This window comes from Canis lupus, chromosome 6 (genome assembly GCF_003254725.2).
Source record: "Canis lupus dingo isolate Sandy chromosome 6, ASM325472v2, whole genome shotgun sequence".
Classification (NCBI taxonomy): domain Eukaryota; kingdom Metazoa; phylum Chordata; class Mammalia; order Carnivora; family Canidae; genus Canis; species Canis lupus.
In genome coordinates, this window is record NC_064248.1 from 7732914 (window position 1) to 7751728 (window position 18815).

Sequence of the window (18815 nt, forward strand, 5' to 3'; positions counted from 1 at the left end):
CAACTGGTGGGAAATGTCTGTATATATACCCCATGGACCTCAGCACTGATTCCAACAGGGTTTCCCAGTGTGACATGGTTCTGCTCCTCCCAGGGGAGCTTGGGGCACTAGCTGGGGGCTCCCACTCCATCTGATGAGGTTTCTTTGGCATCCCCAGCCTGCGTGGGCTGCTTGCTGGCCAGCCGAGACTAAGCCAGGGTCTGGCTCATCCTGGAACCTCTGGTCCTCTGATAGGCAGGCTGGAGTCTAGAACATTCCCCACAGTGTGCCCCAGCTGGAGTCCCTACATGTGAGCAAATGAGGAGGAAGAATGGCCCAGCAGAGAGAGGACCACAGTGCTCTGCTCTTATTAGCTGCACCTGGGCACCAACGTCCTCATCTTTCCATGCCATTTCCAGTATATGATAGAAATCCCTCCTGCTGTAAATTGGTGAAAAACCAATCTACGCTATGGCTGTGATAAATACACATGATGCACACTCTCCCTTTCCTAATCAAAACCACTGCATATTGGGAAGAAAAGGGAGGAAACTCATTTTTCTGAAAGTTGGGAAAACCTATAAAGCTATCAATAAATGAAGGGGGGGCGGTGGGAATTTCTAGAAAAAACAACCATTTGCAGTAAGAACCTCTGATAGTTACTGAGCATCAGGAAAAGCACTAAATGCCTCCCCAGATCTCATGTAAGTCTACCACGATCCTAAGTGGTCATGATGTGAAGCCTCCCACTCAAGAAAAGGAGGGTTTTTCATAAACTGAAGTCCCTTGATCGCTTGTGTGAGGGCTCAGAGCTAAACCGTGGCACCAAAGGGTCTCAAGGCAGGTCTTTGGTATTTCATTGAAAAAAAGCCCGTCAAATGGGGCCTTTTAGGAGGAGGACATCTCACATTCACTTCTAGTTCCTCACTGGGCAACTGGCCATGGGGTTGCTGACCAAGCCAAGTGGGAAAAGGGGGCCACAAAAAGCCTTGGGTGGACTCCAACAAAACAAAATCAATCTATAAAAAACACAAAGAGGGGGTCTGACAAAATGAGATGTCAGAGGTCACCGGAGGGGGAAAAAGCAGCACCTTCTTTTCTGGGTGGTACTTCAGGGCAACCCGGAGAGTTCATTCATTCACGGGTTCTCTCTCACCTGGAGTGTGGGGGCAAGGCCGCACCTTCTCTCACCTGGATCCCAGCCCACTATGTCCGACACCTCACTTTCAAGCAGGACAAAGCTGGCTGGATGTGTCCCAAAGGCTCACTGCTCCCTGCAGTCAAGGTCGGCTCCCTGCCTCCACTGGTTCTGTGTCCCCCAGCCTCCCAACCAACGAGGAAGGGGATCCTCAGGACCGCCTCTTGAAGTCTTGTCTCCAATGGTCTCAAAGTCAAAGGACATTCTAAAGATCTTCAGCCAGCAATTCTGGGGTGCAGTAAAGAGAGGTCCACTGGGAGGAAATGCCCCGAATCACCCAAGTGGTCAGCCTCTCGCTCCTAGCTCCTTCCTTACCCACACCCCCAAACCAAAACACACAGGTAAGGTTTTAGGTAGTGGCAGAATGATCTGCAGCTATTGCTGCGACATGGGGCCCACAACCTGTTTTCGCAACAAGCAAGCCAACGGGATCCTGGACGGTGAACACATCTGGATTCTAGGTGCTTCGAGATCCCTTTGTTCTTCCCTGACAGGAAGAGCCAGGCCACCTTGGCCCTCCCTGCCTGACTGATGGTTTTCTTTCATTCAGGCTGGGAAGATGCATCTGGAAGCCTTCGTGTACCAGCGGCCACTACTAAATGGCTTAGTGGCTGCGGCCCTTTGATCATGAGCTGGCTCTCTGACAGGTGTCGCCCGCAGGCAACACAACCACCCTTTTAAAAGGTGGATCCTATCACATGATGATCCAGGAAGGTTCTGAAAGACTCCTGGTTGGTCCCATCACAGGGCAACAAAATCATGTGTAGTTACTGTGCCTAGGAAAAGTTTTACTTCCCAACAGCTAAGTGTTATTACTATTATTATCTCTCTGTAATGATTCTGATGGGGACCCCACCTTGACTTTGTGACGTGGATGATGGTTAGAGCTAGTCCCAACAGTGTGGGGAAGGCAATTAAAGGCAGAGGGGGGAAAAGAAAAGAAGAAAAAAAGAAAAATAAAGACAAGACAAAGCCAAGCACAGAACATATCTTCCACTAACCTTGATTTTTTACTTCAGCAAATTCCTTGTTGTACTCTTCCAGAGTTTCCCTAAGCTTCTGGTTCTCTGTTTCAATGTCATGCAGACGCTGCACTTTGAGCTGGAGCTGCTGCCCGAGGTCCAGCGCGGGCACGGGATCTACGGGACAGGGACACGCACGTCACCCCACTCTAAGCACAGAGTAGACACTTTTCACGGTCATGCAGAGGCTTGAAGCAGGCCAGCTGGGGTGCCCGGGAACTCAGCCTCCTGCTGGCCCCTGCAACAGGATGCTACCACTTGCCAACAGTCAGGGCACCTGTGACCTTGCCATCCCCTGTCCCTCCGCAGAGCCCTGGGCCCTATCCCACAGCTGGCTGGTCAGGGATGCTTCTGTGCGGCTACAAAGGATGAGTACGTAGACTCACCCTCCAGGGCCCCAGCCTATGGACACAACCTGCGCACAGCCAGAGGTACGTGGGGATTTGTCCACTGCTTCAGCATGGTGTGACACTTGGAACATTTCTCAGTCCTTGATCCGACCAACAGGAAGGGGATGCACATGGCAGTGGCAAGGGGAGGAGTCTCAGGGAAAGTCAACCACGCATGCAGCATGGACAGTGTGTGCGAAGGCGCCATAAGCCTCAAGTTTCCAATAATCCTTATGAAGTTGGAAGTTAACACCTGATCCTCGGAGTGTGTCTCACCATCACAAGACTCTGATGGATGTTTTCTCTTTTGGGCCTCACAGCAACTCTAGGAAGGGGATGTGACATGTATCAGGTGAAACACTGTCACATCTCTGTCACACAAGTATAGGCTAAAGCTCTGGGGAGTGTAGTGACTTGCCCTTGGTTTCTCAGCTAGTTAGCAGGCAGAGAGAACTTGAACCCAAAGTCTGTTAACTCCAAGTGACCAGTCTTCCAACAAGGAAGATCCCCTGATGGGGTGGAGGACGTCAATGCAGGCTTCATATGAGGTTACTTTATTTAGGACATGATGGTTCCCCATCACTGTCTTTCTTTCCCAGGGAAGGGTACTCCCGAGGAAGAATTGAGACTTAGCACATGGTGACCTGGCTTCTCACCTTTCTTGAGGCACAGCCTGGGCAGGGTCACACCGGGCCAGCAGGCCAGCCAGCTGGGAGGGAACCATAGCAATCTGCATCACAGCACAGACGGCAGGAGGCCACACCCAGGCTGGTCATGTGTGGGAGGTCCTGTGGCCTACTCAATGTACCATCTGTGATTAGACTGACTTACACAAAACTGTATTTTGACCCAAAATTTGAGACCTTAGACATGGAATTTACAATATTGACTCTCAGTCTCTGGTGTTATTGTTAATTCAGTGTGAAATGGAGAGACGTTAGATGCTCTTCTGGTGTCGATCTTATTTTTTCTTCTTCTGCCTAAAAGGCACTCATAGTCCACCTGCTGGGTACCCGTGGAGTACTTCTAGAATGCTCGGGCCCCATCAGAGTGGAATACTCGAGTCCACCGGGCTTAGGAAAGATTACTGAAGATATTTCTGGTATGGACGCCAGTATCACTTGTGAGGTGGCTGCAAAGATTTAGTCTCTACTTGAGGAATGCTAAACACCAAGCCCAGTGGATCAACAGGGGTATATATTCAAGAGCTCACTTAATTTTCAAATACCAGAGTCATTAATTTTTCAGACCACCCTCAGTTTCTGGAAGTGAGGGGAGATCTCCCATGCCTTAGTCAGCCAGTCCGCCAGGAGCCAGGAACTCTGTGCGATGCCAACGTCTCTACAGAGTTTACAAAAGGCAGGCGCTGGGATATATCCAGTGCAACCAATGGACCTGCGCGTGGGGCTTAACACAACACTGCCCGTCACATGACAGCCCTGGCCGCTGGGCATTTATTCTGGGTGTATACACAGTTTATGACTACACCGCTTTCTCATTTGTGGCTTTTCATTATTATTTTAATCAGCATTAAAATATTTATATTAAATTAGATTTCAAAAGCTATTTTGGGGAGACGATTCCTTGTAAGTAGGGGTAGTAATAACACCAGAGACCGAATTTCTCAGAACATTCCAGGTGTGGGGTTTTCGTCCTGTTTTTTTTTTTTTTTTTTTTTTTCATTTCAAAACTCTTTCCAGGGTGCCTACCTTCCCCTTTCCAACTCCACCTTCTTTACCCTTGTCCCTGTGGCCTCACACTGGACAACCAGCCTGAGGGAAACAAACAGTATGCCCAGGGCCTCCTTCACCTGGAACTTCCATCAAAACTTGACACCGAGGTTAGGGAAGCATCAAGGAGAAGGAGAACCACTGTACTTGGATAAAATTCTATTAACATTCACGCATGGTGAAATGGGCTTTCTGGTGTGACTGCCAGTACAGATGATATTTTTAAAGAGCTAAGCTAGTGTACTGCCCTCTCCATCCCTAAAATTTCTGTCGACAACTTTTCTATTCCATTCCTTTTAAAAGGCCAGGACCCACAGCAGACCTGTGTCTGCTTTGAATAAAAAAATTGCTTCCCTCGTTGGATTCAGCCAGGAACTCAGTGACATATAAAAATAACATGCACATTATCAAGTGAATGGTAACTAGACCTTTAGACAAAATTTCAAAGCGTTACATTGTAAATGAAAATTCTGGCAATCTCATAATTATTCATTAGGCATGTATATTTAATTTAACACTATTAAAGGTTAATGCCTAAGTAGCAAAACTGGTCACAGAATAAAGAATGAACTGAATGTTCAAACATCTCTGTACATTAAACTTCAAACTTTACTGCAGTACAGTTGAATGACTAGACGCCTACAGCATTTGAATATTGTTTTGGATTATGTAAAAGGCATTGCTAAAGTACCTCTTAGGCTTAATTTTTATTACTTGTATTAAAGGAACAGCTAATTACCACATGACAATATAATGACTCTAGCATGTTTGGGCCAGAGACCAAAACAATGACTCTCAGCCCACCAAACTCCAACATGCCTGTGAATCTAGGGGAAATCATGGCCTTTTGTCTCGTTAATGACTCTCGATGCCCTTAAACCCCACACAAGTATTGCGGGGTCTCATTCTGAATGTCACAAGCCTCTGACCTCGGCAGTTCAATTAGGGAACCACCTAGGGGAGGCCAGGGCACACACCTGTGCAAGGAACAGGAACACACGAAATCCTGCAAACCTGTCTCCCTTGCCTCCTCCAAGTCAACATGCTTTATTATCAGTTTCATCCACCCAACGTGACAAACTTGCAAAGTGTTTTACAATCATCTGATAGTTAATTCCTAAAACACTCTTTGAGGCATTATATAGCGCTCATTACGCAACACAAGCCTCGGAACATAATTACAACAAACAACAACAATACCATCACCTGTATTTATCCGGCACCTTCTCCTAAGTACATGTAACATGACCTCATTAATTCTAGCCGTCACAGAGGTCAGGGGAGGGGGTCCTGGCATCCCACCCAGGGACAGGGGGATGAGAGTCATCGGCGAGGCACACAGGCACACGCTATTCTAATTAAGATTTCTGCTTCCTGAACCAGCAGCCAACTAAATAATACCATCTCTTCAAATACTAATTTAAGAAGTATTTGCTATGCATCTCTCTGCTCGGGCAAGGCCTGGGTCCACTGGGAAGGACAATCGGCAGAATTAGCCAGGACCAGACTCATAGTAGAGATAAGCCAAGTTCACAGATGACCAAGAGAAAGCAAGGAGGGCCACAGTGAAGATAGGATAGGAAGAAGCCCACTCCCAGATGGAAACAATTGGCAAAGGTAAACTTTTTTTTTTTTCTTTTTTTAAGAGGAGACAGAATTTAGGCCCATAGAGACTGTGGGGGCAATCAATCCTTGTGGAAGACGCAGCAAGTCGGAGAACAGGATGCACGGAAGTGCCAGGCAAGGCCAAGAGAGCACATCAATCTAACTGCCATCGCCTATGTACGCTGTATGACGTCAGGACTGTTTTAGGTGCTTGGGGTGGGGGACATTGAGGGTGAAAAGACAGAAATCCATGCTCTCAAAGGCTTGACATTTTACTGAAATGAAGGAAACCGATAAAAAAGCAAAACTAAACAAAATACTTTAAAGTACTGCCAAGCAGCAGTAAGAGAGGAAACAGGGTGTGGGAACGGGGAATGAGCCCTGGAGACAGATGGACAGGGAGGACCTCTTGGAAGAGGTGGCCCTGAGATTAAGATCTGGGTGGCAAAGAGGACAGACTCTGAAGCTCTTGACAGAGGGAAGAGCAGTGCAAAGGCCCAGAGGTGGGTGTGAATGTGGCATACTCTAGGCACAGAGAAAAAGCCAGGAAGGCTGCAATGAAGGTAAGAGAGAACCATAAGCAACACAACATCAGTGACTGAGGTGAGGCCTGTGCTTAAGAATCTAAAGAATATGAACAAAGTTAAGGAGAGATGTAGAAGACATCAAGAAGAATCAAAGTGAATTCCGGATCTGAAAATACCACATCTGAAGTGCTCTGCTGGTATGCTAAGCAGCGCATCAGTCTCATAAAAATACATTTGAGTCAAGTTTGTATTCAGCTCTACTCCTGGTAGGAAAACCCACAGAGAAGAGGACCCTTGCAAGGGCCATTGTGCCTCGAGAAGCAAGCAAGTTGCAGTACTTGAACCAAAAAAAGGTTTGTTGGTTTAGTGGCAAAGTATTTAAGAGTTTTAAGCTTAAAGATGAGTTGCGCAATTTTCTTTTGAAAAGTTAAATGTTCCAAATTAGCTGCCCTGTTCTCTGATGGCAGATGGCTATCAGTAATATGCTGCTTGGCAGACATTTTTGAAAAAAGAAACACACATATCTATGTCTTTGAAGTAGACGTGATGTTTTAATACTGGGTGGGGGGAAAAAACCACTTCTTGAAAGAAACTCAGGCTATAGTGATAGCAGTTTGAAAGCAGACATTTGGAAACATTCCCATCAACATCTAAACGTATGGGCAGGGACCCTGGGTGGTTCAGTGGTTGAGCATCTGCCTTTGGCTCAGGCCGTGATCTGGGGATCCTGGATGGAGTCCCGCAACAGACTCCGGAGGGAACCTGCTTCTCCCTCTGCCTATCTCTGTCTCTAAATAAATAAATAAACTTATGGGCAAAAACAATGTCCTTTACAAAAATGTCTCAATCACTAAAAATTACTGTAAAATTCCAAAGAAACAGGATAATTGGGGGTGGGGTTGGGGAATAATAAAAAGAGAACCAGAAATGACAAGAGATAATGGGATTTAGTTGACAAAGACTAAATAGCTATTATAAGCCTGTTGGAGGACTTAAAGAAAAATATGAACACAATAAGAAGAGAAATGGAAGATACAAAGAAGAATCAAGTGGAACTCTAAAGCTTGAAATACAATGTTTGAAATGAAAAAAAAAAAAAATTCCCTAGACTGGCTTAACATCAGATTAGACCTTACAAAAGGAAAAAGATCAGTGAATTCAAAGACACTTCACAGAAACTGTCTGAATAGATAAAAAGTTACTCAAATCTCAGCAACCTGTGGAATGGTACCAGGTGATGAAAAGGGCAAGGGGTACATTTGAGGAAACAGTAGTGAAATATTACAAATTTGGTAAAAGCTATCAACCTAAAACTCCAAGAAACTCAACAAACTACCAACAAGATAAACACAGAACACCAATAAACACGATCAAATTGTTGAAGAATAAAAAGGCAATCTTAAAAGCTAAAGAAAAGAAGCCTTGTTCTATACAGAAGGAGAAAGATAAGACTAATTGGAGACCTCCTGTTGGAAATAAAGCAGGTCAGGGGTGCCTGGGAGGCTTAGTCAGTTGAGTATCTGACTCCTGATTTTGGCTCAGGTCCTGGGATCGGGCCCTGTGTTGGGCTCCCTGCTCAGCAGGGAGTCTGCTTGAGATTCTCTCCCTCTTCCTCTGCCCCTACCCCTGCTCATACTCTCTCTCTCTCTCTCTCTGATAAAGAAATAACTCTTAAAAAAATAAAGAAAGCAGGTCAGTCCTGAGAGAGAAAGAAAAACAAACAAAAATCCTCAACAGTTTTATACCCAACAAAAATACCTCAAAAATGAGGCTGACGTTGGTTTTGCTTCCTTCAGGTGAACAAAAGCTGGCAAAATTCACTGCCAGTGTACCTATGCTATAAGAAATTTTAAAGTAAATGTTAGAGATTGAAAGAAAATGGTCCAGATAGAAACCTGGATGGGAATGGAAGAATAATCAATACTGGAAAGGGTATACATATGGGTAAAAATAAAATAATATTTTTCTCATTTTTAATCTCCTTAACAGGTAACTGATGTTAAATGTTTAACATTTAAAATGTTAAATGTTAAAATGTTAAAAAAAAGATTTTATTTATTTATTCATAAGAGACAGAGAGAGGCAGAGACACAGGCAGAGGGACAAGCAGGCTCTCCATGGGGAGCCTGATATGGGACTCGATCCCAGGACCCTGGGATCACACCGAGCCAAAGGAAGATGCTTAATCACTGAGCCACCCAGGTGCCCGATAACTGACTAAAAACAAAAACAGTAGTGCTCACATCAGCAGCACATATACTACAGCTGGAATGGTACAGGGAAGATTAGCATGGTCCCTGCACAAGGATGATGTGCAAATTTGTGGACTGTTTCATATTTTTTTAAGGTGAAAGAAAAAAACAAAAATAGTAACAATGTATTTACTGTAGGGTTATAACACACCTAGAAGTGTAAGAAGTAAACAAAATCTTTTTTAAAAATAGATTTTATTTATTTATTCATGAGAGACAGAGAGAGAGAGAGAGAGAGGCAGAGGGAGAAGCAGGCTACATGCAGGGAGCCTGACATGGGACTTGATCCTGGGTCTCCAGGATCATGCCCTGGGCTTAAGGCAGCGCTAAACCACTGGGCCACCCAGGCTGCCCAATAAACAAAATCTTAAAAAATATATATATATATATATATATATATATAGATAGATAGATAGATAGATATATATATATAGATAGATAGATATTTATATATATATAAATAAAAGAAAGCTGGAGCGCCTAAATCAAAATCAGACAAAGGAAACTCTAGGACATGAAATATTACTAGGGATAAAGAAAATCATTGTATAAACTTAACCAAATCATTGAGGTGCCTGGGTGTCTCAGTTAGTTAAGCATTTGACTTCAGCTCAGGTCATGATCTCAGGGTTCTGGGCAGGGAGTCTGCTTCTTTCTTTTCCTCTCCCTCTGCCTACCGTGCTCATGTGTGTGCATGATCTCTCTTTCAAATAAATAAATGAAATCTTAAAAAAAAAAAAAAAAAAAAAAAAGAACCAAATCACTGACAAGCTATAACAATCCTAAAGATACATATACCCCAAAACAAAGCTTCAAAACATGAATCAAAAACTGAAAGAACTAAAAGGAAAAAAAAAGTCTACAATAATAAAGACTTCAAAACTGTTCTCACTAATAGGACAACTAGATATAAAATTAGTGTGGATACAAAAGACTTGAACAACACTATCAACCAAATTGACCTGATTGCCATCTATAGAACACTCCACTCAACAACTACAGAACATGCATTCTCTTCAAGTGCACATAGACACTCATAAAGATAGAACATATGAGACCATAAAACAAATCTCGATAAATGTAAAGGAACAGAAATCATACAATGCATTTCCTGCAAATACAACAATAAATCAATGACATAGCCCCCCCACCCCTACGTTAAGAAGCTTGAAAAAGAAGAGAGAATAAAACTCAAAGCAAGCATAGTTAGTAAATATAAGAACAGAGAGTAATAAAACCTAAATGGCAGTGCTGGGGGTGGCACAGATAAGGCAAGCAAAAGCTGTTTCTTAAAAAAATAATCATCAAAATAGACAAGCCTCTAACCAGAATGATCAAGAAGAAAAAAGAATCCACAAATTCTAAGATTCAGGAATGAAAAAGGAGGTATCACTACACATATATCCTACAGATATTTGAAAGATAACAAAATATTATGAACAACACTACACCAATAAATTGGATAATTTATATGAAATGGGTCATTCCTTGAAAAACTACCAAAACTGACTCAAGAAGAAAAAAAATCTTAATAGTCTTATAAATGTTAAAGAACTTAAATGTGTAATGAAAAACTTTGCACCAAAGAAAATGTCAAGCCCAGATGGCTTCACTGGTGAACTAGAGAAGTTTTAGAGAAGAATAATAGATATCTTACACACAATAATAGATATGGTGTAATATAACATTGATATTATAGATATCTTAAACCAACTCTTTCAGCAAATAGAGAAAGAGGCAGCACTTCTCAACTCATTTATAAGACCAGGACTATCTTGATACCAAAACTCAATAAGTACATTAAAAGGGGGAAAAAAAACTCAAACAAACAAAAGACTACAGTTCTATATTCCTTATGAACTTAAATGTGAAAGTGCTTAATAAAATATTAGCAAAATGAATCCAGTGAATTCTAAAAAGCACAATACATCATAATCAAGTTGAGATTTATCCTAGGAATACAAGGCTGTATTAAAATTACACAATCAATCAAACAATTTCACTGTACTAAGAGAACAAAGGAGAAAAATTGTATGACCATCTCAATAGATGTAGGAAAAAAAACTGACAGAATTTAGTATCTATTTATGACAAAAACTCTTGGCAAACTAGGAATAGTAGGGCATTTTCTCAACCTCATAAAGACTGTCTACTGGGCAGCCTGGGTGGCTCAGTGATTTAGCACCACCTTCGGCCCAGGGCCTGATCCTGGAGACTCGGGATCCAGTCCCACGTCAGGCTCCCTGCATGGAGCCTGCTTCTCCCTCTGCCTGTGTCTCTGCCTCTCTCTCTCTCTCTCTCTCTCTCTCTCTCATGAATAAATAAATAAAATCTTAAAAAAAAAAAAAAGACTGCCTACTAAAAACCCCACAGCTAACATTCTTAACAGTGAAAGATTGAATGCTTTTCCTCAAAGTTGGGACCAATGCAAGATGTCTGCTTTCACCACTTCTATTCACTGTTATACCTGATGTCCTAGCCAGTGCAAAACAAAACAAAAACAACCAAGAAAAACAAATATTTGACATTACAGGTTGGAAATAAATGTGGATACAGGAAACTTCAATAACATTATCAACCAATCTGACGTAACTGGTATTTACGGAACATTCCATCCGACATCTACAAAGTACACAATCCCTTCAAGAGCACAAGGAACATTCAAGATAGGCTATCCTAAGGAATCTACAGAAAAACTTTGAGAATAATAAGTGATTTTGAAAAGGATACAAATATAGTATTATATAAAAATTAACTGCATCTCTATATAAATGTGACAGATGGAAAAGAAAATTATAAAGAAAATACTATTTACTATAGCATCCAAAAACATAACCTACTTGAGGATATACTGGATAAAATATGTGCCAGGCTTGTATGTTGAAAACTATAAAATATTGCTGAGGGAAGTTACAAAAAACCTAAATAAATATACCATGTTTGAATTGAAAGATTCAAGAGTGTTGTCAATTTTCCTCAGATTATCTACAGAGGAACCTTGATTAAAATCCTAGGAGACATGTTTATAAAAACTGACGAGTTAAATCTACAATATATATTGAAATTCAACTAGCTAAAAACAATTTTGAAAAAGATCAAAGATAAACGATTTATATTACCTAATTTTAAGACTGTCACCAAGATGTGTGACATTAACAGAAGGATAGACACAAACACTTGACGGATGAGCACTGGGTGTTATGCTATATGTTGGCAAATCAAACTCCAATAAAAAAATATACACACACAAAAAAGGATAGACACCCAGACTGATGAAATAAAATAGATGATCCCTTTTATTAAAAAAAAGAGGATCTAGAACAAAAAAATCTCACATAATGTCCATTAATTTTCAATGAAACTCGACACTAACCTCATATCATATATCAAAATTAACTCAAAATGTATTATAGGCCTAGAGGTAAAAGATAAAAATTATACAACTTCACTCAAAAAATATAAGAGAAAAATTATAACTTAAGCAGCAATTTCTTAATACACAAAAAGCAAAAAACATAGTAATTATAGTAACTTGAGACTTTATTAAAATAAAAACTTATCCTCATCTGGGGAGAAAACATTTGGAATGTATGTATTTGACAAAGGACTTGTATCTAGAATATATACAAACTCACAACTCAGAAGTTATATAACCACCATCTATTGTTTCAATGGGCAAAAGATTTTAAACCCCTTATAAGTAAAGATCTAAGAATGATTAAAAGAAGGCACATGACAAAAAGAGCATCATCAGTCATCAGGAAAATGTAAACTAATATCACAACAAAATACTATACACTCACTATAGTGTCTAATGTTGAAGAGCCTGCCAATACCAACGGATGGAGAGGACGTGGAGTAACTGGAACTCCCACTGGTTTCTTACTGGGGGATAAAATGATACAATTGCTTTGAAAAAACAGCCTTGTAGTTTCATATCAAGCTAACCATGTGCCTACCCTCTATGTCTCAACAGTTCCAGTCCTGGGTATTTAAATCGTATGTCCACATCATTATGAATGAATGAATTCATCGTTATGAATTCACCGCTCACAAATGCTTTTATAGCAGGTTAATCACAATAGCCTTACGTTGGAAACAACACAAATGTCCATCATAAATAAGCCCATTGTTATATTCTATATGGTGGAATCCCATTCCACAATGAGAAGGAAAGGACTCTGATACAGATGAACGACAAAGACAAATCCCCACACACCATGCTGAGGGGAGGAAGCCAGAACAGAAGAAAGTACATAGCCAGCGACTCCATTTATGTGAAAGATCAGAAATGGCAGATCTAATCAAAAGCCACAGAAAACAGATCAGTGATTGCTGGGGTCTGGGATCATCAGGGAACTTTTGAGGCAATGGAAATGTTCCATATCCTGATTGTGAGGGTGGTCACACTACCAAATTGTACACTTAAGATGGGTGCATTTTATTGGATGCAAATCATGCCTCTATCAAGTTGACATTAAAATGTGATTTTTTTTTCTTGAGAGCAGAAAGTTTTTTGTACTGCTGATACAATATAAATTTGAAGTCACTTTTATTCTTCATCACATCTTTTTAATAATGTGATTTATAATGTATTTAATGCGTTTCTGTAATTACACATGCATATCATTTAAATAAGTCAATACGTAAGCATATGCTGGGGGTATGAATTCAAGACTTGGGGTACAAGAACAAGAGTAGTCTGGAAACCACTGACTTGGACCCATCCAGCTGCCATGCAAAGGACAGACAGGAGAAGGGAGATGAAAGGGGGTGAGCCCGGTTAGGCGAGAGGTCATGGTGGCCTCGGTGAGGCTGGTAGTAGCATTTGGGAGGATAACATGAATCAGAAGATACTTAGGGAGAGAATATAAATGCAGAAAAGAAAAAGGCTAAGCAGAGTCTGGGATCTGCCCACATTCAGAGTCCCACAAGGAAGAGGCTGCTGTGCCGCTGGGGAAGGAGGAGTATAGCAGTGGGTGAGGAGGGATCAGCAGGCATAACTGATTCTGGGAGTTTTGCTGTCATGGGAAGTAGAGAGCTGGCCTGTGGCTGGAACATGTCACCCTCCTCAGATCACATGTACTTTCTCAGCCAAGTGCGAGGCACGTGGAGATCAGGATGGAAAGAAGGAATGAAACTGAACATGGATGAAGAAAAGGAGGATAAGGTTGGGGCCAGTCTGTGCTCTTTAGACTTTGTGTAAACTGCCACACTCTGGTCTTCATTCCTCTTGTTTTGGATTCTCTGGGCCACCATAAAGGAAGTGCTGGCACGCTCTGATAAAACTCGACACTCTTGGCGAGGGACATTCTAGAAGGAAGAGGATGCCGCTGGACTTCATGGAGAGTACAGGCTGGGGCCGAGGTGTGCTGGGGAGGGTGTGGACAAGCGAGTGGTGAGCTGCCTCTCCATATGCAGGACAAGGACTGGAAAGAATGACCTCGCTAAACCAAGCCCGCGTCTGTGCAGAGAGCTCTGCGGGTGGTGGGGCTGTCCCTGCCTTTGGAGAGGGAAAGTGGCCCCTGTGACTGCCATCCCTGCGATGACATCACAGGGAGGCAGACGCTACTTTTCGCCGGGGCACTCTAGGCTAATGTAATCATTCGATTACATAATTAACCCAGCTGTCTCATTAAGAAAATCAACTGGAATTCAGGGCATAATTAGTCATACAGCAATTAGCATGCTGATGAGCAACTGATGAAAAGCTGTCTAGATATCAAGTATGCCAGGACCACCCTGGTTACGGCAGAGGGGGGAAGAGGCGACACACCTCCCCATGCAAGCAAACCCAGGATTCCCAAGTCCCGGCTGGCGAGTTCCCAAGCTGTGTCGAGGGACTGAGAAATGGATGGGCAGGGAGAGCCCAAAGGAGAGGCAGCACATGAAAGTGGTGGCCAGCACCCAGACGCCCATCTTGTCACGTCTGTCTATTTTTAAAATGTAGCTAATTGCCCAGCCAGCAAACCTTTGGTTGTAAAATGAAGAGGCTCATCAGGCCCCAAATTTGAAGCTGATCAATGAGTGTTAGAGGAGCTACCTCCCTACCTGGTTTACAGCTTCCTCAGCATGGGGCAGAGCATCACCGTCCCTGATCCCTAGTCCCCAGGCTGCTGTGGGAACAGCTAGGGCCCTGCAACCAGTTGAAAGACAAGAGGGTATGTGCAACCACAACCTTCATATCTCAGCCCCAGTTCCTCTTCTGTCCCATTAGGGTGCTGGCGGCTGCTTCTTGTGTGTGAATGAAAATGTTTTATGAAGGCAAACTGAAAATGTGCAAAGGGGATCCTGAGGTTACAGAGTTCTCTCTCTCAGAGGGGCCTGGGCACTGGCTTGGCTGTCAATACCAGGAGATCTAGAATACATGGACTGGAGCAGCCTCACAGGATCAGGCTGGGGTGACCACATCCCTACAGTCTTAAAAAATGCCACCAAGGAGCACAAGCCCTGGTACAAGAAGCAAGGGGTCTTTCTAACTAAATCCTAAGATTTCATTTCTTTTTTCCAGGAGTCTTGCTGTTGGGAACCTTGAGTCGGGGACAGGCTGGGAAGGAGGGACCAGATTATTATTGTCTTCCTATGGAGGAGCATTAAAAAGCAGTTCTCAAAAATGATGACGTTCTACTTTATTTCTGGATCCTCAAATGCTAGGCGGCTGGGGATATTTACTAGGGCAGGTTTTCCTGAATGCAAATTAAAACCTCCCAGAGGAGCACCTTGGAGCAGGGGTATTTTTGAGTGGGTTCTGAAAATGGAGCGGCCTCTCTTCGGGTAGCTTTCTTTCAAGACTTCTGCAAACTAACACCTCTACTTAGACCTGCAGGCTGGTTATTCCACGGAAATAAAGCGAGAGCGGGCGGTCATGAAACATGAAGTTCTAGCAGTGTTTCATGAGTCAATGAATATTTTATATCACTGGTAATGTGCTTCCTCAGATTTAAATCTTAAAATAAACCCTTCCAGGCACTGCCTTTGTGTTTGAAGGTTTTCTATCTGTAGGACCTAAACCACATCTTAGCGAGGAGGGCCACAGACAGAGACAAGAAGGCGATGGGAGCTTGCAGAGAGGCTTTTCTGATGAATCTATACCAAAGCAGAGAGGCTGTAGCACCTGATGCACAGGTGGGAGCTCCACCCACTTTGTCTCTTTTTCTCCTTTTGAAACTTCAAAAAAATACCATTATCAAGATGCTTCTGAGACAGGAAAGTCATAGCTGTGTTTTACACAAATTGTTAAGGGTCTCAAAAACACTCAACTGACTAATGCTTACATTCTTATCTGTAATCCACCAGTAAGGGCTATTTAGAAACTAAGATCGTGATTATTTTCCTGATTTATGCTCCCCCCTCCAATTGTACAGATAAATACATGCTCATTGTAAAAAAAAAAATCTGAAAAGTATTAAGAAGCAAGAGCAAGTCACCCACGCAAAGTTAATTCCTGGCAGATTATGCATACCATTGTAATTTTGCTCAGAATACAGTAACATTCCAGCTATGCAAAAGCCTTTAAAGAGGTCATTCTAGAATATTTCCAGCTATTGGAGAGGATCACACTTTAAGAGCTGAGACCTTTATTTCTCCTTTCATTAGGAGGAGGGATGGAGGCTGCCTGTGTAGCCTGTTTAAGTATGGGGAATATTTTCTCAAAGGCTGTGTAGTCTCCCACCACCCAAAAAGGAAACCACCCAAGGGCCAAGCAAGGGCCAAAGCTCAACTGCATTTGTACCTTAGGTGCGTGCTCCAGGGCCTGGCAAAAAAACACACTACCGGGAAGTGCTGGCCAAGGTAATGGGTTATAGGGCTTCTTAAACAGCATACCTTGAACTTCTTCCTACACGCTCAGGATCACTGTTGTTGACAGATATTCACTAACTTGGCTCTCACCCACAAATACAGATGCCCATGCGGAAGGACACTGGCCTTGTGAGGGACCCAGTGGCAGAGGGACTTCCCCTCTGGGCAGGGGGCCTCGCCTAGGTGTCCTTACCAAGTCATGTTGTTGGCAGTTGGCTATGATGCTCTTCTTCATGAGGCTAATCATCAGCAAGTAGTAAGTACAAATCTTGATCAAAGGTGTATTAAAAGAAATAAACTTAAATATGTCCAAGTTTAAGACACTTCTATATGTTGACCACAAACATTATGGATACAAAATCCATTTGTGATGAAACTGACAGATGAAGTCATCTCAACTAATGTAGTAAAATCTACTAACTTATTTATGAATCAAAATGTAAAACTCCTTTCCTATGGCCATGACACTGACAACAAAGGCAAAGGCCATTTTCAATTAACACAATAATCAGAGATGATAATAGAAGAGAGGTTAATCCTCCCAATGGTCTGTTGGTCTTTCAAGATTTATTTATTTTATAGAGTGGGGCTGGGGGCAGAGGGAGAGGGAGAATCTCAAGCAGAATCCCCTGATGAGCTCACAGCCAGATGACATGGGGCTCAATCTCATAACCCTGAGATCATGACTTCAGCCAAAATCAAGAGCTGAATGCTTAACCGACTGAGCTACCCAGGTGCCCTTGTTGGTTCTCCTTTTAATTAATGAACCACAGGGAACCATGTAAGTAAGTCCTGAAGGAAGTAATGCTGTGCCCACCAGGTCCTGGCAAAGGCTGTCCTGGTTACCTTCCTCAACCATCCACTCTACCTCCTTCATGCAGCTGAAATCCAACCATTTTCCTCTAATTCTACTCCCGCCATCTAAAACCAAGTGACCTCATCTCTTCCTCCCCATGTTCCCCGAAGTCAGGATGACTTTTTTATTATGCTCATCTGATAGTGTCTTTTTCTGCTTACAAGTCATTCCTGGTTTCTCTGTTAGATGAAGTCTAGAATCTTTCACATAATCTACCAGGCCTCTGCCTGGCTTTGCAGCAGGTGACCACACTGGTGTGTGCCCTTTTTGGGGCATAACTATTAGCAGGGCCCTCTTGACTAGTGACAGTGTTTTGGTTTAGATGACATCGTACTTGGCCACTCTTGTCACTGCCAACAGCAGCTGCCCGGGATCCTGCCCAGTCCTTTCTGATCTATACTCTCCTGCCCAATGGACTCTGCCTCCAAAATACTTGTCATACCTATACTGTATAACTATGTGTGTGATTACTTTTAATACCCACATTCCCACCACCCTCTGAGGTCCATGAAAACAGGAAGCTATCTGGCTGATTAGCTCCCGATTCTACCCCTGCGGCTCAGCATGGTTCCTAGGACACAGGGAAGGGCAGTTTCTGAGGTGCTGACCAACTAACCCCATTTGTGGGGGAAGTCACAGCAGTGTGGAAAGGAAGCATGCTTTGGCTGAAGTAAGCAGGATATTCCCAATAAAAAGCATTTTAAAATATTCTCAAAACTGACTATAAAATGAAGAACAATCTGGTGGCAAGTGAGGAAGAAGGTAAATATGAGGGTTTTAACTATTTTACCTGTTTGAAGGACTCATCAGGACAATTCTATATTTAAATGTTTATTCAGTATCTTTAATATGAAGGAGCTTTGGGGAAGAGAAATAGCAGGATTTGGGATATGGGATGTGGAAGATGAGCAAGAGGGAGGAGCAGCCAGGGCTCAAATGTTTCTTCTCCCTCAGAGCCGAGTCACACCACTGCCAGAAAGGAGGATGGGAGGGGAGCATGGGGTGGACACAGGGTGTGCAAAGCTTGGCACGCCAGCAGAACAGCTGTTAAACCAAGCACAGATTCTGAAGCACATGTGCCGGGCTGCTAAACCCAGAGTGCTAAGTGTCATATAAATGTTTATGTGTCCAGGTAAATCTTTATAGGAGAACACTGAACCAAAAGGAGAGCCCAGACAGCTATTCCGCACTGCTACAACTCAGTACATGATATGCTCCATTCTCTTGCACTCTGGGTTAGAATGTCCAATATGAACAATTAAAGACTGCAAAACCTCAGAAAGCATTTTGAAAAAATGATCTGACCCCAATGTATTCATTTAACCAGTACTTGTAGAGTTTCTCTATGTGGCAGGCATCGGGGTGGACACTAGGAAAATAAGGACAAGACCACATTGCCCCATCTCTCTGCTGGGCCCAAAAGGAAAACAGCAGAGTACCAAGTAGTTACGACAGAG

General features: G+C 42.8%; 1 protein-coding gene and 1 non-coding gene across 13 annotated transcripts in view; one reads left to right on the top strand and one right to left on the bottom strand.

The window, feature by feature from the left end:
- The window catches only part of CUX1 (cut like homeobox 1), a 364476-nt gene that overhangs the window by 147885 nt on the left and 197776 nt on the right, over positions 1–18815 (bottom strand). For all 12 annotated transcript variants that reach the window (XM_025425918.3, XM_025425917.3, XM_025425919.3 and 9 more), the window contains one exon: positions 2179–2316. In XM_025425918.3, coding sequence (XP_025281703.1) covers positions 2179–2316 — 138 coding nt within the window. The remainder of the gene's footprint in view (positions 1–2178; positions 2317–18815) is intronic.
- On the top strand, positions 8686–8792 carry LOC112646394 (U6 spliceosomal RNA). The gene has a single exon (XR_003127626.1). It is a non-coding gene; the product is annotated as a U6 spliceosomal RNA (small nuclear RNA).